The following is a 23,366-nucleotide window of genomic DNA, read 5'->3' as shown; positions in this document are numbered from 1 at the left end:
ACAGGTGATAGTCAATGAGTTTCTGATCAGAATGAGTTTAGCTACTTCAGTAACAAGTCCAGTAACTAAGAGGGTGAAATATAGAAAAAGAGGAAAAAGAGAGAGAGAGAGTAGATAAAAAGACCAGATAAAATTCAAAGGCAGTGTGCAGATTAAGCGTGTTACGTGCACATCATGCAGAAACATGCTGCACTGCACAACATAAAAGGAACATGGCACAGTTGTCATCACTGAGGCATACTCAAAGGATCTGAATCATAGTCAAAAAGTATTTATTACATTTTACTTCGTAACTTTCATTTTTATTCAAACCCCATTGTTTGTTGGCCAATTGGCTTGTAGAGTAGAGAAAATGTTAAATTACAAGTTTCTGTTGTTACCTATAAAATGCAAAATAAACACCTTTTTATGGATTACATAGTATGTATGTATGTGTGTGAGTGTGTAAGTGCACGTCTGTCTGTGTTTGTATGCACACCTGCTATTTCTTTAGCGAGCAGTTACACTCCAGAGTCCACGCTAAACATGAAAACGCAGTACAGATGACTCGCCTGGAGACTGACCATTATCAGTGAGGAAGCTACGATTAAATCTCACATTGAGGTCGTACATGCATGCTTCAAGTCAGCGTGACAATGTGGCATTTTATATCTGGCAGAGTCTGAGAATGGTTGAGACCATTCTGACCGGTCTTTAAGTATCGGCCATTACATTAAAAAACATAGCTTATGGCAATTGCCGGGACACAGCTGCAGGACGATGTACTGCTGGGCTGGGGTCATCTCTATACTGAGGAGCTATATTGCTTGACCGTTTTATCAAATATAGTAAATTCTGCAACAAATAAGGAAGGCTCTTGGATCAGCGAGTGGGAATTCTACTGTACAAGTTAGCCGGAGAAAGTCTGTGACATGCCTGTGGGGTTCTTCACAATATTACACTGAATTTTTTTTTCTTTTTTTGTTTTTTGATGTACCAATGAGCACAGCGGTGCATCTCTGACTCCTCCACGTCTAATAGTCACACAGAAGTGCAGCTATGAGCCCATTAGACTACTGAAAATGATCAGCATCAACCTTTAGCTGGCATTCATGTGATAGTGGCAAATCTGTTGAGCATGTAGCAGCCATTTCACCTTTAAGCCGCTTTTATCACACTTCTTTTTATTCCACTTTCAGGTTGTCAAATAAAACTATTACAGGTTCATTTGATCTAGAGTCATGAAGGTTTCAACCAGGTCGGAGAAGTTCTTCTTCTCAGCTGTATTATCTGCATATCTGCATGGTTTATGCTTGATTGATAAATGAGGGCCAGCACGATCCAAACCCAAAATCTGCAGTATGTACCGATGTTTCCATGTTTGTTAGTGCAACGCTGGATGGTGATGGTGGATTTTAATGTTGATGGAAAAATACCCAGTGCCAGCTTAGTTTATGTACTGTACCTGTGCTGCTGTAGAAAGCCAATCTGGAGGTAGTGTGGAACTTCTGGATGAGGAACTGAGACAGAGAAATTCTGTCATCGGTACTCAGAGACTCGTCCCCACTTTTCCAATACAGCATCAGATCTTCATCTGTGTAGGCATCTGGACAGGACAGAACAGGTATAGTGAGGTGTGGAAAAGAATACATTTCATTATTGGCAGCAGTAATTGCATTATTTCAAAAATCACATCAGACACTAAACCATGTTGATCCAGTGACAATGACCTTCTCACCGATAAAAGGTAATTCAGTGTTTCTTGTCAGTGTGAGGCAACTAGCTGTAAAATCCTTTAGGCCTGTAATCATTTCAAGCAATTTATGTCCACTGTCATCTCAGCACATGTGGAGTAGAGTGTCAGGCTTAATGAATACTTACAGCTCTCCAGCTCCAGTGTGCATGTTTGTGAGTCCAAAGGAAAACGACTGAAATCCATGTTGCATGCAGCAGTAACTGTAACCCTGGGGAATTACACACAGACACCAGCTCTGCACATGTTGCACCAGAACCTGCCAAGTGTTATCATGTTGGTGTGAGAAAATCCTTTGTAGGCATTATATCAGCATAAGGGAGATGGCTCCCTGTTCTAACCTCAGGCTGTAGAGGACATGGCCATCAGGGAAGACCCGCAGCATTATGTTGTCAGTGGTGGTGTCATGGATGAATGACCTCTTGGAGTGGACAAAAAACACGTCAGGCACCCAAATTTTCTTCACCAGGCGCCCATCAAACGTCATACTCTTGTTGGTGGAACTAGGGAAGGCCAATCGCTCATCCTTCCAGTAGTGCCTCAGATACAGGGTCATAGTGAAGTCCTGGGGGAGGGGTGACAGTAACAGCTTCTGGATTAAAGTCTCACTATGAGGACTCTACTCGCTTGCAGCTTCTGGTTCATTGAATTCCACTAGGATTAGACCGCTGCAGTCAGAGGCTGCTGGATTATATAGATTGATTATGACTAAATGTATATGTTAACAGGAGTGCCTGACATATGTTAAGTAAGTACATTCCAGAGCTTTCATTGCTCCTAGATTACCATTGTATTCTCACCTCCTTGCCCCTGTTGCTATGCAGGCGAGTGGTCCTGCCACAGGAGATCATCCTCAGTCCCCCTTCTTTCCCTGAGGCATTACATAAGCCCAGATCAGCTTGCAATAATGGCTGTAGCTACAAACTGTACTCTTGACACCCACCATGAAAGTGCCTTTAAAAAAAGACAAACATAAACCAGGGTGGAGTATGTGAATAGTTGGTTGTTTGAATTTTATGCTAATTCTAAATTATTTAATAAAAATGATATATATTTTACATATAAAAATTTCCCCCCCTTGTCCTTCTTGGTCTTGTTCTTTGTCATGATCTTCTTTGTTAAGGGTGGGGTGGGTAAAAAAAAAATACATAAAAGAAAAATAAATATTCCACACAAAAATATAAGTTTGGTTTTCACAGCCGTGGAGGCTGCATCACTTCATTGAGTTTAGAGTATTGCCAGACAAGGTTGCATTTGTGAATGGAAACTTTCAGTTTGCTTTCCATTTCTAGGATTTCCAGTGGGTATAATAACAGCCACAGACCAACACATAAATGTATGCACACCACAGCATGCAGGGATGTGCTGGGATTGTGCAGCACTGACATATCTGTGACTGTTGCTCGAAGTAAAAGACAGGCTTCGAGATATCATGGAAGTGTACTGCTTTCATAAATAGAAATTTCTCTGAGGAAAAATAAAATCCCCATTTTTTTCTGAATTAATGAGATTATTTTACATGGAAGAAATACAAACAAAAACAACTTCTGCATTCTGTATTTTTTTAAAGTAATGAGATATGTGTTCTTTTTTATTATTTCACAAGATCAAGGCAGATTTTTTTTCATTGAAAGTTCCATTCATCCATTTCCTATACTGCTTATCCATTAAGGGTTGGGGGGGGGGGGGTTGCTGGAGCCTATCCCAGTTGACATTGGGTGAGAGGTGGGGTACACCCTACACATATAACTAGTCTGTCGGAGGGCCAACATATATAGACAAACAACCACTTACACTCACAGCCACACCTTAGGTCAATTTAGGGTCACCGATGAACCTAACTTGCACATTTTTGGACTGTGGGAGGAAGCCAGAGTACCTGTAGAGAACCCACACAGGCACAGGGAGAACATGCAAACTCCACACAGAAAACCCCAAGGCTAGAACCTTGAGCCTTCTTGCTGTGAGGTGACAGTGCTAAACACTGCACCACTCTGCCACCCTTAAATAAAAGTTATCTAGTTAAATTAAAAAACTGATATATTCTCTCTCAGGTGAATACAATAGGCTTCCTCAGTTATCATTCATCCACCAATCCATCCATTTTCTACTGCTTTTCCTGTTAAGGGTCGTAGGGGGGCTGGAGCCTATCCCAGCTGTCTTCCGGCGAGAGGCAAGGGTCACACTGAGCAGGTCGCCAGTCCGTCGCAGGGCCAACACACATGGACAGACAACCATTCACACTCACAGCCACACCTATGATCAAGTAGAGTATCCAATTAACCTCGTCCCCTCTGACATGTCTTTGGACTGTGGGAGGAAGCCTGAGTACTTGGAGAGAACCCACACTAGTTATCATTCACTTTACAAAAATATTAGATGGGGAAGACAAAAAATATCTTTGAATGACTCGTTGAGGTTAAAACGACTTTGACAAAATGTTTTGAAAAATACCTCTTCAAACGTATCGTGTACCATAACTCAGACGATGGGAAGAGGATAAAAAAAAAAACAAGCCGCTTAACACTAAGAAGCATCTGCAGCATTTTAATAGGATGAAAGGAATCTGTAGCTTCTTGAATGTGACATTTTTAGACTTTGAGAAAAACATGGTCTCAAATGCCAGTTGTCTTATTTGCATCAATTCTGTCAACTGCCAGGTGTTCAGAGTTGTGTTGTATTATCAAAATGTCTCAGCAGTGCCTCTCTGTCAGTCATCATATCAAATCAATTATGTAAACAGTTGTGATGAGCCATTCAGTTTCATGCCGAATGGAATGGCTGCCAGACCTCCCTGTCTCTTTTCAAAACAACATCAGAGCAAACATTCTCACAAACTCCTGCACTTACAATAGGACGATAGAAGCCAAGACTGTACCATTTTTCCAGCCATTCTAATATTTACTTATGACACAAAAACAGCTAATTGAATTAAAATTAGTGTCCAACAGTTTTGATAAATTACTTTGTAATAATTCAATTTTTTTTGGGGGGGGGGCATGGCTCAGAGGTGTGGCCGTCTTGCAACGAAGGGTCGCTGGTTTGACCCTCACTTCCCCTGGTGACCATGTGGAAGTATTCTTCAGTGACGTACTGAGCCCCTAATTGGTGTTGATGACCCTGCGACAGACTGGCAACCCATCCAGGGTGAACCCACCTCTAGCTCGATGTCAACTGGGAGAGGCTCCAGACCCCCCCCCCCCCCCCCCCACGCACACACACACACACACACACACATACACTCACGGCCCTTAATGGATAAGTGGCATGGATGGATGGATGGATGGATGGATGGATGGATGGATGGAGGGTTACTTTGTAATGTATACATTCTTAAGATTTACCCATATTTATGTAAAGTATACGACTCATGTAATGGCCTTGTATTGAATTTGATTTGATTTGAAGGAGTCTTCAGCTTTCTTTAAGCTGTAACTGTATCTGTGAGGATACAGATGATTTAACCAGCGAGGCTCTTGTCATAACCTTAATGGAAGGATGTTGATAAAATAGTAATTAATATGCTGTTTTTCTTTTAATTAAAATGCTGAAAATGCCTGGTGGCTGGGCTTTCACCCATGGAGCCCAGCCGGGCCCAGCTTAAAATGGATACATGGGCTCGTCCCCCCATGGGCCCACCACCCACAGAAGGAACCAGAAGGGTCCGGTTCAGTGTGGGTCTGTGTGAGTCACAGTTTGTCCATAAATAACACCATGTTTGTACATAAGGATGTCCATCAGTACACGTAGCACCAGGACATCCTAGGTCATAGGTCTATGCTCGATTTATAATCATATCATTTGATCTGCGGCCATATGTTCTGGACACTCAGGTGAAGAGAGGAACTGAGCTGTCGATTGATCACCATCTGGTGGTGAGTTGAATCAGGTGGCAGGGGAAGACAGCGCAGATCAAACAACCCAAACGAGTAGTGAGGGTCTGCTGGGCACACCTGGCTGAAGAATCTGTCAAGAGAATCTACAATTCCCACCTCCAGCAGAGCTTCGACAGCATCTCAGGGGCAGTCGGGGACATTGAGTCTGAATGGACCCTGTTCCGTTCTGCCATTGTTGAAGAGGCTGTTCTGAGCTGCGGCTGCAAGGCTGCTGGTGCTAGTTGCGGCAGCAATCCTCAAACCCGCTGGTGGACACCAGAGGTGAGGAGAGCCGTCAGGCTGAAGAAGGAGCATTACAGGGTGTGGTTGGTCTGTGGGTCTCCAGAGGCAGCTGACTGGTACCGAATGGGACAAGCGGTGGGCAGTTGCTGAGGCAAAAACTCGGTCGGGGGAAGCAGTCAAACAACACTGCGGGGGCAGAGTTCTGGGGGTGGATGAGATCCGCCCTGGGTATCTCAAGGCTCTGGATGTTGTAGGGCTTTCATGGCTGACACGTCTTTACAACATTGTGAGGACATCAGGCGCAGTGCCTTTGGAGTGGCAGACTGGGGTGTTGGTTCCCATCTTTATGAAAAGAGATCAGAGGGTGTGTTCTAAATACTGGGGGATCACGCTCCTCAACCTCCCCGGAAGGTCTCTGCCAGGGTACTGGAGAGGAAGGTCAGGTCAGTAGTCAAACCTCAGATCAAGGAGGAGCAATTTGGTTTTTGTCAGGGCCATGGAACTGTGGATCAGCTCGTCACCCTCCAGCATCCCTTTCGGCTGCTGGAGGGGAAATGAAAGTTTACCCAAACAGTCCACATGTTCTTTGTGGATTTGGAGAAGGCATACAGTATGACCATATTCAGGATGGAGCAAGAGATTGACAGGCAGATTGGGGTGGCGTGCCAGTCCATTGTGGTGAAGAGGGAGATAAGCCAAAAGGCAAAGCTCTCAATTTACAGGTCAATCAATGTTCCAAACCTCTCCTATGGTCATGAGCTTTGGGAAATGACCGAAAGAACAAGATCGCAAATACAAGCGGCCGAAATTAGTTTCCTCCATAGGGTGGCTGAGCTCTCCCTTAGAGATAGGGTGAGAAGCTGAAACATTAGGGAGGGACTCAGAGTAGAGATGCAGCTCCTACATGTTGAGAGGATTCAGTTGAGGTGGTTCGGGCATCTGGTGAGGATGCTTCCTGGACGCCTCCCTCAGGAGGTTTTCTAGGCATCTCCAACCAAGAGGAGGTCTCGTGGCCGACCCAGGATGTGCTGGAGGGATTATATCTCTCGGCTGGCCTGGGAACGCCTCAGGTTTTCCCGGAAGAGCTGATGGAAGTGGCTGGGAGAGGGCGGTCTAGGTTTCCCTGCTGAGGCTGCTGCCCCCGTGACCCGGACCAACCAGATCAGCAGAGGACGACTGATGTGGATGAATGGACGGACGAACATACAACAGACATGTGTTTTGATTTCATGAAGATTGAAAGAATTTTACACCCTTGGTATAAACAAACTGAGTCAGGACTCAGCAGGTCAGAAAGTCACAAAGAGACAGATTTGCATTGTTTGTTTTGGACTTTTCATGGGATTTGTTAACAATAAGAGGAGCATATAGTACATGTCAGTCTGATCCTTTAAAATCTTTCGCTTAATTTAGGATTTGCAGAGGATGATTTCCTATAAATGTTTCCATGACATAATACCATTAAGAGCATCTGCTGTCAATCATTTTTGTCCCAATCTGCTGCAAAACAATTAAATAACAAACCCTGGGATCTAAATTACATGTAATCCTTGAACGTCCTTGCAAACAGGAGTTAACACAACATCAGGACAGCAGTTGGATTCCATTTATGGTTCTGCAACAGAGGGATGATTTAATTACATTACTCAACGTGTATTCAATCTGATTTTAAGCAAAATAAACAATTCCTACTGCTGAGCTTTCATCATTTGACTCTGATTATCCAACTCAAACAGCAGCTAAATGACTTAATCTAAAAGGATTCCTTTAGGCCATCATTTCAACCCCCTAATAAGTACAAATCCTGTGCCAGCAGCAGTACACAGAGGGAACACAAGCAGCAATTATTTCTTTTACTGAACTACATTTGGGAAATTGTTAGAGAAGACAATTGTTACCACTGTTTTAGTCACTGTCTGAAATGTTCTTTTGTTTTTTGTTTTTTTCATGAATAATGTTCTAACGATGGCCCATTAGCTGCTCTGTCAGAGATGAACTTCCTCCTCCTGTGCTGGAATAACTCAAGTTTATTTATTACAATGTGCAACTTGCTGAGTTCCACACTGAATCAGGTTCTGATTTACAAGTTAAATGTGCCACCAGCAACATAATCTACTGGAAAAGTATGATCACCAATGACAGTGTATATCTACCACTTTCCATAATCTCATTACTTTCAGTTGTTGTTAGCTTTAGCTTCAAGCCTGATTGGATATTAAGTTAAGGAGAAAGAATAATCCAGTTAATCCTCTATTTTTCTACCCAGACTAAATTTATTCCAATTGCTGTTATTTTCAGTATCTGCAGCAGATTTCAGTCATCCATTTTCATGGAAATTTTCAGTGTGTACCACATGGCATCAGTGGTGAGCAGAGTACACTCAGTTACTTGAGTCAAAGTTGTGACGGCCCTTCTCTGGTAGTGTGTGTGTTCTGTTTTGCAGGTCCCTTGCTGGGTGTTAGGTAACTGGGGACATCTGGCCAGGGCTCCCAGGTTACTTATCCCTGCTGTCCAGATGTCATTTGCCTTTCGCTGTTTGCACATTGCTGCTGCTGTTGCTGCTGTGCTGCTGCTAGTTCCATCACCCAACCATACTGCCCTTTTAGCTTGTCTTTTGTATTGCACCACTCATCACAAACATGCACCCTCACACACCAAACTCATTGCAGTATTTAATAATATTGAATCTCTTAATAATTTTTTTTTTACTTTTGCAGTATTGCTCCCTTCTTTAATGGGGTCTACGAGCCAGTCGTAAAATATACATAACTCAAATATTACAAAGAGAAAGTTACTCAGTCAAGATTTTACCTGAATTCAGTGATGACTTGCTTTTAAAATTATGAAAATACTTAAGTTCATGTCAACACATTTTCTTTTTTATATCAAAGTGTGGCTGTGTCACAATACATCTTTGAAGACACCTACTGTAATGTACCATGATGCCACACAAGGCTTATAGAATTGCTTTGAATAGGATGATATGGAAGCAGAGAAAGGCTGTTGTTGCAATAGTTACTAATAATTTTGTGTGCATTATCATAGGATATTACCTTTTAATCATGAAAAGAAAAATCTTGCTCTCTAAGATAATGAGATGATTAATTTGTTTTTCCAGCAGGAGAACTACATCTTTTCATGAGATCATGCTATTTTTCTTGAGATAACAAGTTAGTTATTGTAAGTACAGCCTTTCTTGGCTTCCAGTGCATAGAAATGCAATTGTGTCTTGTGAATAAAATGTACGTTTTTTCCTCCGGTGAAGAACACAATTTCTGAACAGCCACATTTAATAAGAAAAATGAACATTTGACGAAAAAGTTTCATGTTTAAAAGTAGCTGGAACCTTCATAGAAATGAAAGTAAAATTTTAAGGTTTCCTAAAGAACAAATACTCAAGTCTAAAAATATTGGTACTCAAGTAAATCTTCTTCATTACTGTTCACCACTGAAAGACATTTAACCATTTCAAGCCTCTTACCATGTCAACCTCTGATATGCTGTCTAAGCTCTCCACCTGAACATCCACCCCGACAGGAACAGCTGGACCTGAGGACAAATATCAGTCAAACTGAGAAACAGTGTCTTCCTGAACATATATCTCAGGTCACATAACTATCATGCTCAATTTTGAAGTCCAAATAAAAACATCAGAATCATCACTGCGGCACAGTTATTCCAAACAAAAAATTGAAGCTAGCCAGGGACAAATTAAAACTGGAAACCATGTTTACATTGTATTCTTCGACTGCATAAAGTGTACCTCCCGAGCTAATGAAAGAGGTAGTGTGTCCTTTATGAGGAGAAATACCAATATGTTTATAGGTTACAGCTCCTGTCACAATGCAACACTTAATGATGTCTGCTTTTTAAAAGTGAAACTAAAAGTTCTCTATACTGTACCTATGAATTAAATGTTTTAGTTGGCAAAACCTACCTCTTATTTGTTATAGTCATTATATCCCTAAACCTGATCATATTGAATCCATCCATCCATCCATTTTCTACCGCTTATCCTGTTAAGGGTCACGCGGGGGGGGGGGGGGGGGGGCTGGGGCTTATCCCAGCAGCCTTCAGGCGAGAGGCGGGGTTCACCCTGGACAGGTCACCAGTCCATCACAGGGCCAACACATATAGACAGACAACCATTCACACTCACAGTCACATCTACGGTCAATTTAGAGTATCAATCAGCCTCGTCCCCTCTTGATGTCTTTGGACTGTGGGAGGAAGCTGGAGTACCAGAGAGAACCCACACAGGAAAAGGGAGATCATGCAGACTCCACACAGAAAGACTGAGTTAGTTGGGGCTCGAACCCGGAACCTTCTTGCTGTGAGGCAACAGTGCGAACCACTGCACCATCATGCCACCTATCATATTGAATATACAATGAAAAGATATTTTTGAAAGACATGAAGACATAATATAAGAATTGTGCTTCAAATTGACTGTAATTTGGTTTCAATTCTTAATGTAATTAACTATCAGGAATAAATTAATATTTATTATTTCCTGGATGTTTTGCAGTATTGGGGAAGTGAACCTATATAACGTTCTCCATTAATCAGCACCTATATTTTAAAGACATACCAAATCATAATTACACATAACCAAATGAAATAAATCCAAAACACTTTGTTCATTCTTTTTTTTTTTTTGATGGAAGAAAATACTGCTAATTTAAAAAGTATCAAGTATTAAGGTATGCATTGATTTTTGTTGTTTTGTTCCAGAACGTTGCCCCTAGATGGATTTAATAATTATTTGCAAATATATGTTTAGATATTTATGACTGAATACTGAGGATCAATAACATCAGTGCATTGGAATCATGGCTTGGAACTTACAATCTTTCCAGCAACCCAGGCCAGCCACCCTAATGTGGAGGCTTATTTCTGCAGATGATATCCAGAATGTCATTCTTTCAGTCACAATTAACAACTTGTGAACATGAGAGGGATAACATGTAAATGGACTGGTAAATTAGGAGTTTTGCCTTTGGGCTAATGCTAAATAAGTTAGCATTTCCATGCTTCTTACTCTAGGAGGTGTCACTCCAACATTCTGGTAATAAGCAGCCCACAACTGGTTGGGGGATTGAAATTGTGCTTGTTCAGGTCACATCCAAAATGTACTTCTATAAGATCATGGTGGGGTTTAGCAGGAAAAACTATGTCTACATCATCTATATAAATTGAAGAAAAAAATGTAATAATGATTAAGTTATAATTATAAACTCAGACACTAATCATTTATTTGTCCAATGAAGACCCATTGGCAGCTGTAGCATTGTTAATCTGTGCAGTGGTGAGGATGCCAGCCTTACATAACCAGCGGAACCTGGAAGAGGGAATATTAATTCATGCCCAGTGCCAGCTGTCAGTGGTGGGTCCTCCACACACTCAGTCACACAATATGCCACACATCACATGCCAGACTCCAAAAGTCTGAGCTCCAGCTGACATGTTCCCTCTGTGGACATAACACCAGACACCTGCTGAGAAAAAAAAGGCCTGGTGGTGCTTATAGGACAGGATCACCCCGGGATTTCTCTCTGCCTCAGCTGGGTCACGCGAGGCAACACTGAGAACCAATTCTGAGATGAACAGCATTTGAAAGACTCAGTCACAGTGAAAATCTTGAGGAGCTGTGATTGTTCCATGAATTACAGAATATGAAGGCCTCTGTGCTTTCTCTCATTTAGGCTGAAAAGCACGGCTTGTGTCTGTGTGTGTGTGTGTTCAGACATGACAACAGTGCACAGGGGAAATGTCCTGCGTGTGATTTTGCCAGAAGATGGCTTTTTCCTATTTTCGCTGCATTATTCTACGTCACTGATCATCAGATGAGACCCATGAATGCGTCACAGCAATGCTCCACTTCATAATTCCTGCTGGCTCTTGTAGCCTTCAGAAGCACTTCTATGTTGGCTATTTTCAAATGGGGCATGAAGCAAGAATGCGTCAGCCAGAGTTCTCCTGACCTTACAGGCCCACAAGCATGAACAACACAGCATCAAGGATCAACATCTCAGTGCAGCAAAAAGTGCATGTCAAAATGCAAAACAGTCTGTTTATGGGTGCACACTGGCAGCACGCTGAGCATATTGATAGTTGCATTGTTCCGCTTTCTTGAGGGCACTACAAAACCCAATAGGCTTCATTTAATAGCATGACTTGTTCCTTAGAATATTATTATCATCAAAGGAAAAAACAGCTCATTTAATTTGCAAAATAATATGAAAAGCAAACATATTGGCTACTTATAGGGATGTATTAAGCTTCTGAATTTTTTAGAAGGTTAATTATTGGAGACACTGCGTGGACATTCATTTCTCCCTGTAGATGAAATTTCATGGCGTCCCTAATTAAGAAAGTTACACTTTACATGCTACATTATGATCATTAATCAAAGGTGGGGGATGTGGGTGCTGAGGAGGGACTTTTATTTTGATGTGTGCCAACAGATGTTCAGGCATATTAAAATCTTACGCTTGAAATTGTGTACTAGGGGGATATTTTACTTCTGGAGGCAGTTTTGTACTTTTTAAAAATGTGTGAGCTCTGCCTCCAGCCTTTCTTTTACTGGATCCTAATCTAGGGTTGCATTCTGAACTCAGATCTTACATTAAAGACAGAAAATCTTTCAAGGGGTCAGCCTACCATATATACAATATATCTATCAAAAACACTACCCAATATACTATCTATCCCTGCAGAATCCAGGTTATGAGAGCTATCTCAGAGAAATGTCTCCACTTCAATACAGTAGAGGTGAGTGGATTTTCTGTCAGTGGTCACAGTACATTCATATCTTTAAAAAAGTGGTTGAATCGCATAAAGTTCTGCAAAATTACAGTGATAGATATGAAGCATGTTATTATTACAGAAGGCTGCTGGGAATGAAACTGCTGCAGACCCTGTCATAGATCCCGAAGGTGCAATGTCGTTGGTAATTTCTCACAACAACCCACCCCCTCCCTCCTTCTGGCATCTTGAGGCTTTTTTTGTTGTGCAATGTTGTGTTACCCACAATGGTGGGTAAAAACTGTGCTCAAGAAAATGTAGCAAAAATCATGTACTCAAATAGAAGTAATTGTGGCTAATCCAAATAACTAATAACTAATTGACTTACATTCTAAAAGTTAAAAACCTAATTATAATCACAATTAGTAGAGATAATGGAGATGGGCGATCTCAAGTGCAGACATGAAACTGAAACTTGACAAAAACCTAAAAAAGCAGGCTCAAACTAACAAACAGGCTAGTGAACCACAATAAAAAAAAAAACTGGATGGAGAAAAAAAGGAGAATCTGACAGAGACGACCATCACTACCCTTAAAAGGAATACCAAGTTTTTGATTCTGGAAAAAATCACATGAATGGCCCTTCATGTTGGAAAAACACTAGTAGATTCTGAATAAGTCTATAAAATAAGTTGACGAGTAGAAAAATAGTCAGTGTTGTTTAAGTAAGTATAAGTATATTTTTTATCAAATCACATAATAATTCACATGTTGAATATAATTCTTGGAATAAATGTTTGACGCTATCTGTGTAGAGCAGGACTAGCTTTAAAAATGATCCATTATCATTAATCCTGATCGTAATATGACTTTTCCTCTGCACTTCATTGTCGTAAAAAAATTGGCAGAAAAGCAGTAAAATACAACAAACTTTCTCTGTAGTGTCCTTGTTGTTACCTCATGAGCTCATGAACACAACAAAGTTGGAAGAACAACATGCCAACTCTAAAAATCTGACTGTAAAAATATTTGACTGCAGCAGAAGACGGCAAATCAAACTGAATTTCAAAGTCAAATAAAGCCAAAACAATAAAGGGAACACAAGGGCAGGGAAGGGGAAAAAATAGGGGAAGAGACAAGAGGAACAGCGCTGGGGATGACAAGGACACCCCGCCCTTTGATCCCAGTGTATATCTCTGCAGAGTGATCACTAAATATTGCAGTCATGTTATAGTCTACAGCTAAAAGGAATTTTTAAAATGATATTCTTGCTTGTTGTCTGATATATTATGATGTGTCAAATAAATCAGCAAATCTTGTGCATGAGCATAACAGACTGTGAAATCAGATAATGAATATAATGAGTGCCAAGATGTTCCAGTGTCCTAAAACATTTATCATTCCAATATATATGTCCCACATCCCAGTTCCAATCACAAAGAGTTCCCACATCCGTGAAGACAATCAGATGAGAAGAGTGGACAAATCAGTCTCACATTAGATGACTCATTCGTGCTCATTAGGAGAGAATGATGCAATATTTCTGTATTCATTATTAAGTACAGGCGTGTTCATTTCATTTTTTTTTTGAAGACCATCTGTGGTTGGAACATTCTATTAGTCATGTCCACATGAAAAACCAGCGGTAAGTCTCAAAAAAAGAAAGAAAAAAAAAGCTTAATTTGGTTTCTATGTTTGTGTCTCTTCATCTGGCTGCAAGTCCCAGCCACCAGACAGCTTGAGTATTTACCATCCAGCAGTCAGTAGCTGTGTTTGAAGCGTGATTTGTTTGTATCATTACATATATTAGCATGAACACAACAGATACTTCTACAGCTATCTATCAGCTCAGTGTCTGGTATGATGCGCATTCTTTTCGAATCCACCGATAAATATTAACAGTTCGTTTCAGCTGTGATGCTGCTTCAGCCAGACTTGAGTCACCAAGAGAGGGCAACAGATTGTCAGCAGACCTGAGATTTGCCAACCACCTGCCTCCTGAAGACTGAAAGACCATGTTGGAATAGAGTGCAGCAGAGATGATGAAATTAGCATCTCCATGGTCTCCCTCGACCAGGAGCCTCTGGTCTTTTTACATTGGATTATGGCAGAAAATAAGCTCTGTAAGTATATGTCTGTTTTAGATATTTGGATTGAATTATGCAACATGGCCTAATTACTACGCTATATCAAAAAGAAACAAATAGAAATACATTCCTTTTTGTAACCAGCAATGCTCATCACAGAGCTCTGAAACATGGTCCACTTGAGAGCTAGTTTTATAGGCGCAGATGTCTTTGTCACTGATGAGCCAGTCATTGATCAAGTTGCTATGAACAAAAATTTGGACTGAGGTATCCCTTACACTTCAAATGTGTCATTGGGGCCTAAAAAAGGGCATGTTCTAAACCCCAGTCTGATGTTTTATTTTGTAAAAAAAAAAAAAAAAAAAAGTGTCAAGAAGATCAAATTTTACAATTTATCATCACATATACTCTACAGACCTATATCCTAAAGGGTAGCACCTTCAAACAATGGCTTGTCTTGACCTCTGATCCTGAACTTGCCAAGCATTTCAAGCATCCTTCTCTCTACTGAAGAGGCCTGAACTTGTCAAATGAGCTGGTATGGAACGACATTTAGACAGATCTAAAGCAGACTCTTTTGCCCCCCCTTAAGGATAAAAATTATCAATGTGGTAAGTTTCATATCTTATCTCATCTATGATTTAAGGGTATCGAACATGGTGAGTCCCCAAGAGGGAGAGATCAGGACAGAAGGATATGGCATTTTAGAAACACTTCAGCCTATGAGTCTAAAGTAGGATTTTGACATGTGTGTTACGTTCTGATCCAAGATGTTTTTTCAAATAGATTTGGGTGTTCATTATTCATCACGGCTCTTGCCTGATACCTTTTTATAGCTATTTTTTCAATTGATATTGATATCTGTGTTGTCCCTGTCAACAAGATGGCTACCTTTAGGTCCATTGTTTAGTGGTGTATTCTCTTGTAGACAGAATGATTGCATTTATAAACCTGAGGGTGCAGAACTTTTTTCTCCTAGTAGAACAAAATGTTAAAATTTATTAAGCTAGTGTGAACTGCAGACCTTATTTCATACATTTAAGGGAAACCCCATTCAAAAAGCCTTTTGACTTGCAACAATGGAGAGTTCCCGCTTTTAGAGTTTATTTCTATGCCTCTCTATGACCTAATAATGCTTAAATCTTGAGATAATGTGAGCAAGTTTGCTCAAACAATGGAAGGAACATTCTATCTTGCCAAAACTTTGGTGGGGAGGGACATGTCACTTCTGCCCTTACATAAACCTACATCCTTTGCTAGTAAACCTGGTGAGTATGCAACTGACCCCTTTTCTATTGCCATTAGATGAGTTTGCCTTTCTCTTTCTTTTCAAGTGTGTTGCAATCAGTGTCAGGAAAGCAGTGGAACAGCAGGGCTGGGAGTGAGCAGCTAGCAGCTGTGCAGACTGCTAAAATGGACCCACGGTGTCTTTGTATTCGGAGGCAGGTACTCCCAACAACTTATTTTCGGGCAGTGCTTATTTTTCCAGCCCCAAACAAAACTCACTCAGCAAGCATTGTTAATGCAACCGTGCTAAAATAAGGCATGGCTGCAGTGATTCTAGTCGAACAGCACCATACTGGGCAGCTGACAGAAGTATCCAGAATCACACCAAAAATCACTGCAGCGTCATACTTCCAAGCTGATGCTTATAAAGTCTCATTAGTTCTGCTGAGTCAAATGACAAAGCCAAATGTTAGTGATAGTGAGGCAGTAGTGACACAAATCTTGAGCCTATTGAATTGAATTGAATGGAGCAAAAAAAAAATGTTTTAACTTCCCATTTATGAGGAAAATACTCAGTTTTTTTTTTCTTCGCATGTCATCGCTGTGTTTTAAGGGCTGCTGGATGAATCAAGCTACCCATCATTACAAAACAGCTGTTCCATCTAATGCTGCCACAGAAAGTAGCTACAATTTGTAGGAAGTCCTTCATTTACCCAAAGATGAATTGTCCTCCTGTAATTCCTTCAGATGTGTGGTTAAACAAGAGGGAAGCACCCCATCCATTCCACCTAATGATTCCTGACTGCTCCTATTTTCATGGATTAGCAACTTTAAATCCACTATTGGGTCACACTGTAGGGCTGAGTAAGACAGCTCGGGCTGTGCATTACAAAGTATCCATGTGCTGAGGGTTCTTCAGAATCCCGGAGGATGCAATGAAGGGAAAACATGATGTATTAATGCAAACGTGACTAATGCATGACAGGTCTAACCGTGTGTCAGACGTCTTGTGAATCCCAAGCACATAGCTCCATAAATAAATGCAACCAGGAATCAAAACCAGAAATCTTTCATCCAAACAAATGTCATCTTGTACATGTTAGAGTTGAGGACCACAGTGACAAACAAGGCAGTAGAAGCAGTGTGGTAAGCAGGCAAGCAGTTTTACCATTTATCAGCTAAGATAGCTGATATTTCAAATATCTGTTGTGCATGGCTTTTTTGCGAATGAGAGCTTAATTTGGTAAAAAATTGAGATTCACACCTTCAGCATATTGAACATGTACTGACTTCAGACACACAGAAAGACCTATGATGGTGGTCTCAGAAAACGGATCTCCTGCTCTGGAGGCGTGGTAGCTGAGAATGTTGTGATTATACCCTGACAGAAATGCAAACCCTGGCCTCATACATGGCAGTCGCGGTTCCAGAGTATGTTTGAATACCTGCCCCCACCTCCCACTTGCCATAGATCTTGATGAATGAACTGCCTTGAGATTAGTCTTCTCAGTCTTGCCTTGGAAACAACTACATTTTCACCTAGCAGACTTTAGATTTCATGTAGGAAACCACAACTGTGGTGATATTGCTAAATTGCCTGTGCATTAATTGATTATATATATATATATATATATATATATATATATATATATATATATCTTGATTTACTTACTGAACGCAACAAGAATCTTTGCTGTTAGCAGCTGCTCCCTTCACTCCTCCAACCCCCATTCACAATGAACTGTCAGTGGCTGAAGCTGCAGGGAATATGTCAGCTAATTCATCCAAAATTACATTTGGATACACAAACCATAAACAAACTGAAAAACAGCTAACTGAAAAGAAAAAAAAAAGCTTTCCACATTCTGTGAAAACTGCTGTCTCAGTCATGACTGGGTTTCATTTTTTGACAGCCTGTATTAACAGAATTACAGATACCTGTGATGTCATTTCACTGTGTCAAAACTGGTGTGCAAGATGAGTATCATGACATATTGTTTCAGCAAAATGGAGGTTAAAGATAACTCTAGGTTGAGAGCTCTCTCATCCCGATGTTTTTCATAAAAAAAAAAGAAAAGCCTTCAAAACGTAATTATGAACATTTACAAGATGTAAAGTGAATGATAACTAGTGTGGGTTCTCTCTGTATACTCCGGCTTCCTCCCACTGTCCAAAGACATGCAAAAGGGGATGAAGTTAATCAGATACTCTAAATTGACCGTAGGTTTGACTGTGAGTTTGAATGGTTGTCTGTCTATTTGTGTTGGCTCTGCAATGGACTAGCGACCTGTCCAGGGTGAACCCCGCCTCTCGCCCGAAAGCCGATAGGGTCCAGCCCCCTGCGACCCTTAACAGGATAAGCGGAAGACAATGGATGGATGGACTTCACTTATGAATAGGCAGTCTAGCTTGTAAATGACTGACGTCTTGCCAGAGGAAGAGGACCTCTCATTAGGAAAAAGAAACCTTATCAGTCTTCACTGATCCACCTGCACAAACCAAACAAATGCCATTTTTCTGATGAATTGTTTTTTGTGATACCACAATAGAATTCTCTGTGATCAGGATCTGATTGTGACTCCAGAATTTTCTCCATCTGTACCTTGGCATCCCTGCTGGCATGTTTCAGCATCATTCTGGATATTGTTTGCCCCGCAAACAGGACGTGGCCATGTAAGAGGCTTTCATTAGTAACACTGCTGTCGGTCCTTTTGAAGCCAGGAGGAGCCACAGCAGCTGCTACACCCGTCTTCCACAGCCAAGTGAGTGCGGCAGCAGCAGCACACATACACAACTCAGCGTTTGATGATGTTTGAATATCCCATTCTTCTTCTGCTGCTGCTGGTGCAGAGGCAGACAGGAAACAAAAGCTGACAAAAACAAGTCAAAAAGTGATCCTCAGTGGGATCCACACTGCCATCTGTGGCTGTGACTGTAGTCCCAGGGGAGCATGCAATTCACTGTGGGATGCTTCATTTAGCACCGGAGTATAAATAGGGCCTCTTTATGCTGACTAGCAGTCTGGGACTATTTAGTTCAACAAATAAGCTTCTTATTTTTAATTGCCTCCTCATATCCCGACAGAATTGGCGTATCTCTGCCATTCAAGGTGTAAAGCAAGGACACACGCAGCCTGTGCATGAACTTCTGCTCCAGTCCACATGATCGATCATTGTCAGGTCTGGAACATACACACAGCCCATCAAACTTGACAAATAGTTGGCTTGGAAAGGTCTGTGCAGAGAAGGAGGGCAATAAACTGAAGGAACAGCAGGGACGAGAGGGAATTTTCAGGTTTCTCTACAAGGGGTTGCAGGATGACCCCAGCCCCATGTCTGTATGTACTTACAGCATAATGGTACCTGCAGAAGGGTAGATGGGGAAAATAAACCAGTTTCTCTTTTGCAGTCATGTCATGCTCAGGTTCAACAAAGGGCCAACCTTGACATGTGAACAACATAAAGGTCCAGACAATGTCGAAAGACGACTGGCTCTTGATAAACACCTTAACATCAAAAACGCAATGTCGAAAAACTTGCAAGCTTTTATCTGTAGCAGGCTGGAATTAGCCTGACACTCAGACTGAAGTGCATTTCATTTCAGTCACTCTGACCAGGCTTCCATTGCAGCTGTTTTCTGGAATGGGCTTTTTTGAAAAGACACAAAAACTAACATCACTTATAGGAGGCTAACAAAGCAGTTTGACCTAAATTTAAATTAGTTTCTGCGTAACAATTTTGTGCTTTGAGATATTTGAGAATTCAAACTTTGACAAATGTAGGATCATACACAGATGGTCATCCAGGCTACTGTAGGTTCTCTTATGAACCTGTGAAGGGAGGAGTGAGTGGAAAAGTTGCAATGTGCAATTTAACCTCTAGATGTCATTCGATTACGCACACAGGTCTTTAAAACTAAACATGGTGAAAGTGCCTTCTTAGCCTAAATACTGTTCACTGGTGCCACTATATGCCAGAAGACTGGAGATACTGTTAACACCATTGAAATCCCACTATTTTTAATTAATTTTCTAGCCTGCTAATTTTGCTGCTTTTATTCTATACACTTTATTTTATTTTTATTGTTACCACTGGCGTAAAATTACCCTGTAAAGTGTAAAATTTTGAAAAGAGCTATAAAGTTACATTAGCTATTTAATATCACTCTGACTTGACCCCATCAGAGACTCAAGGACAATGGCCACATTATCCTTGCCACAATCATTCGCGACAAGCCTTCTGACCTTACCTGCAAAGGCGGGCCTCATGGTGAAGTCATGCTCATCGATGCGCAGAAGGTGGCTGGTCTTCACCTTTCGGGTTTTGGTTCCGTCTGCAACCTTCTTTGACAGAGGACTGACATGGCACACAGAGAGGAGCATCATTAGTGTTTGGTCTAAAATAATTTCTTTTCACTCACTTTTTAGCTACTTTGCATTGAGTGGCACATGGGTCAATGAAGAGCCTTTTACATTTAAGAGTGGATCTGAATCATGCGTCTGACACTTTATTTAATTAACACTGACAAGAGTGGGTGGCATCCCACACCGAGTGGAAGTCAGAACCTCCAACTAACATTATGAAATCCCCCTCTGCCAAACCGCAACCAAAAATGACATAATTTCACCTCACATCTGGGATTCTCTGAAATGTGGAACATTTGAAAACACATCATAGTTTGTTGGGATTATCTTTTTTTTTTTTTTTGCAGTGTAGGACAGAGCGAGGGCATCCTCTACAGTGACGTAAGACTGTCGCTCTGCTCCTCTAGCCGCTTGCAGCCTCTTCATCCTGCATCTGAGCAAACATCTGTTTTTTCTTCCATAGTGAAGCCAGTTAGTTAATCCAGTGACAAATTTCATGTGTTATAAGATATAAGACTCAGGTACCTAGGATAAATTTATTGATCTAGTATGAATTGTTGACACCACTGATATTCAAGAACCAATTCAGAACACAGAAAATAAAAGCAAATGGACCTATTTTATGATAAAATTCTTCATCAAAATGTCTAAGATTATTCAATAAAAGGGACAACTTGCAGAATAAAATGTGAACATGAAATGTATTCTTGTCAGTGACATGCTGACCACAGTAGAGCTCGGTATGATTTAGCTCACCAGATGTATTAAATAAATAAGTAAATGAAAAATAACATGAAAGATCGAATAATTAATTATATACAATAATTTAAAACAATATACCATAAAATCACAGTTTTTCTGTTTTTGCCAGGTAAAAATGCTCTTTAAATATGAAGGATCCCTAATTTTTAATTATCATTTTATCAAGCAGCAGAAAGACACTTTGTACAGGATGTCAGTTTGCTGTGAGTGACGTCTGAAGAAATTGAAAAACCAATGCAACCGTACATAGACTACAGGTATTTTAGCAAAATAACGTGTGTTTGCTTTTGGCCTGCTTTACACTATTTAGTTTGTGTTTTAGCTCTCCAAGAGAAAAGTTTGGGCACCCTTGCTCTAAACCTTCTTTTGCAGCTGTCGAATACTCTAGCACACAGCCACAAGTTTCACTCTTCACACATGTTCAAGAGACAAGGAGTCGTGAGTATCCTCCAACCACCCCACAGACACCTATATTAATTTTACCTATTTAATTTTCTCTGTGTTGCCTGATTGTTCACAGCACTAACAAACACAATACCAAGACTGTTGCAATACCAGAAGCAGCCATGGTCTTTGGGTGATCCGGGGACTTTCTACTGGTAGCTGACTTAATTATGATGCCCAAAGTGGAGATGAGTTTAACTCGGTACCCGTCCCACGTACCACCGCCTAATCACTCACTCTTCATCTCTTCCTGTGTCTGTAGCTCACTCATCTCTCTCTACTCTTCACCCACAAACAACATTAAATTGATCCAATGTGATTCCTTCATGAACAAACACACACACACACACACACACACACGCACGTGCAAATGCGCATGAGCGCCGAGCACACACACACACACACACACAACACATGAGAACCTCAAACTGCATCTGAACCCTCTAGTGAGGGAGCCTAGAGAGGCTTGAGGGCTTCTTAGCAGATATTACAATGACCTTGTAAGAGGTCTGAGCTCTTGGATTGCAGTTCTACTTCATTATGAAGAGAATATCCCTGCTTACTGGGCTGGATTTTCATACCCTGCCCTTATGGTTCCTACCTCAGATGTAAATCTTTCTAAAAAGCCGACAGATATGTTATTGTGTTGCTTAGATATATCATTGCTTGCGTTGCTTCTCTTTTTTTTAGGCTAAACTATTTCCTACAATCTCTAGTTTTATCAAATGTTACAGTGCAAAAGTTCATTCATCTTGGAATATTTGTTGTATATGTGTGTGTGTGTGTGTGTGTGATTCAACATGTCACAATAACCAACAGCAAGACTTCGTGACATTGTCAGAGAGCAGCAGGTATTCACACCTGATTGTGATATCTGTGTGTGTGTGTGAGAGAGAGAGAGAGAGAGAGCGAGCGAGAGAGAGAGAGAGAGAGAGAGAGAGAGAGAGAAGAGTGGTGAATTAAATCTGCATTTATCTAATGTGTGTGTTTTTAGGGAATCTCTGTGTGCTCTAAATGAATGTTTCACACGCAGGTGACTGGGGAGCGACCCGACGCGCTGGTGTTTCACCACTGCTTTTTATGCAAAGTTTGTTTCCCAGTCTGACCACCATGCGACGGGTTGCATTGGGTACCGAATCCTCGCGTTACAATCTTCTTCAAACGAGTTGATCGGAACTGCTGGGAGCGCGGAGATCGTATGAAAACATTATAGATAGATGTCCTTAGAGATCAATCCGCTATGAATTCATCGCGCTCTCTTAGACTGACGTTAGTCTTGACTGTCAATATTTAGTCTGCAGCACAGATACGTGCATACATGTGAGTTAATTCTATTCACTGGAGAGAGTAAAGGAGAGGTCACGTACAGGGGAAAAGTAAGAATCAAGTAAAATTGAACACTATTTCTCAGAAGGTTTTCCACACTTACGTGCCTGGCTTGTGAGTCTCCGCCGGCGCAGACCACCGCTTTTTCCTGCTTTTGTGTTTGCGACACTCTCCAATCAGGACCAAACATAGAAGAAAAACCAGAAACCTGGCGTAACGAGCCATGGTGAGCTTAAATGTCCCTCAGTGAGTCGGTGAATGACGCCTTGGGTCCGCGTGCAGAACGCTCTGTGCGCGGTTGCATCTTCCTGTCAGAGGCACGGGAAGAAGGTGTGATCATCGGGAGGGAGACGCTGACGATGAGTTCAAGAGCGCTGCTTCACGGAGAGAGAGAGAGAGAGAGAGAGAGAGAGGTGGAAGAAGTGAAGTCTGATCAGCGTTCTGATTGGTCTGCAGACTCCATGGGGGCTTTTTCGAGGAGCGCAGCATCAGCACCAGACGCAGCAGCCCGCTTAGCACACGCTCTCTCTCTCGCGCTCCCTCTCTCTCTCTCTCTCTCT

The 23,366-nt window shown here is 41.3% G+C and overlaps 1 protein-coding gene across 3 annotated transcripts in view; it reads right to left on the bottom strand.

Moving 5' to 3' along the window:
- Window positions 1-23,154, bottom strand: part of LOC147242675 (gamma-aminobutyric acid receptor subunit rho-2-like) — a 28,697-nt gene extending 5,543 nt beyond the window's left edge. Inside the window, exons 1-6 of one of the 3 annotated variants that reach the window (XM_086188860.1) lie at window positions 22,910-23,154; window positions 20,160-20,266; window positions 9,332-9,399; window positions 2,074-2,297; window positions 1,861-1,943; window positions 1,445-1,585 (exon numbers count right to left, since the gene is read on the bottom strand). In XM_086188860.1, coding sequence (XP_086044986.1) covers window positions 1,445-1,585; window positions 1,861-1,943; window positions 2,074-2,297; window positions 9,332-9,399; window positions 20,160-20,266; window positions 22,910-23,031 — 745 coding nt within the window. In that variant the 5' untranslated portion in view covers window positions 23,032-23,154. Of the gene's footprint in view, window positions 1-1,444; window positions 1,586-1,860; window positions 1,944-2,073; window positions 2,298-2,532; window positions 2,682-9,331; window positions 9,400-20,159; window positions 20,267-22,909 lie in introns of those variants that run through there. The other 2 variants (XM_086188861.1, XM_086188862.1) reach the window with 2 other exon arrangements.
- Between the last annotated feature and the right edge of the window lie 212 nt (window positions 23,155-23,366).

This window comes from Aulostomus chinensis, chromosome 20, assembly GCF_037954235.1.
Source record: "Aulostomus chinensis isolate RoL2024-O1b breed Wild chromosome 20, RoL_Achi_v1.0, whole genome shotgun sequence".
Taxonomy (NCBI): Eukaryota; Metazoa; Chordata; class Actinopteri; order Syngnathiformes; family Aulostomidae; genus Aulostomus; species Aulostomus chinensis.
This window is presented reverse-complemented; position numbering and strand designations above follow the sequence as displayed.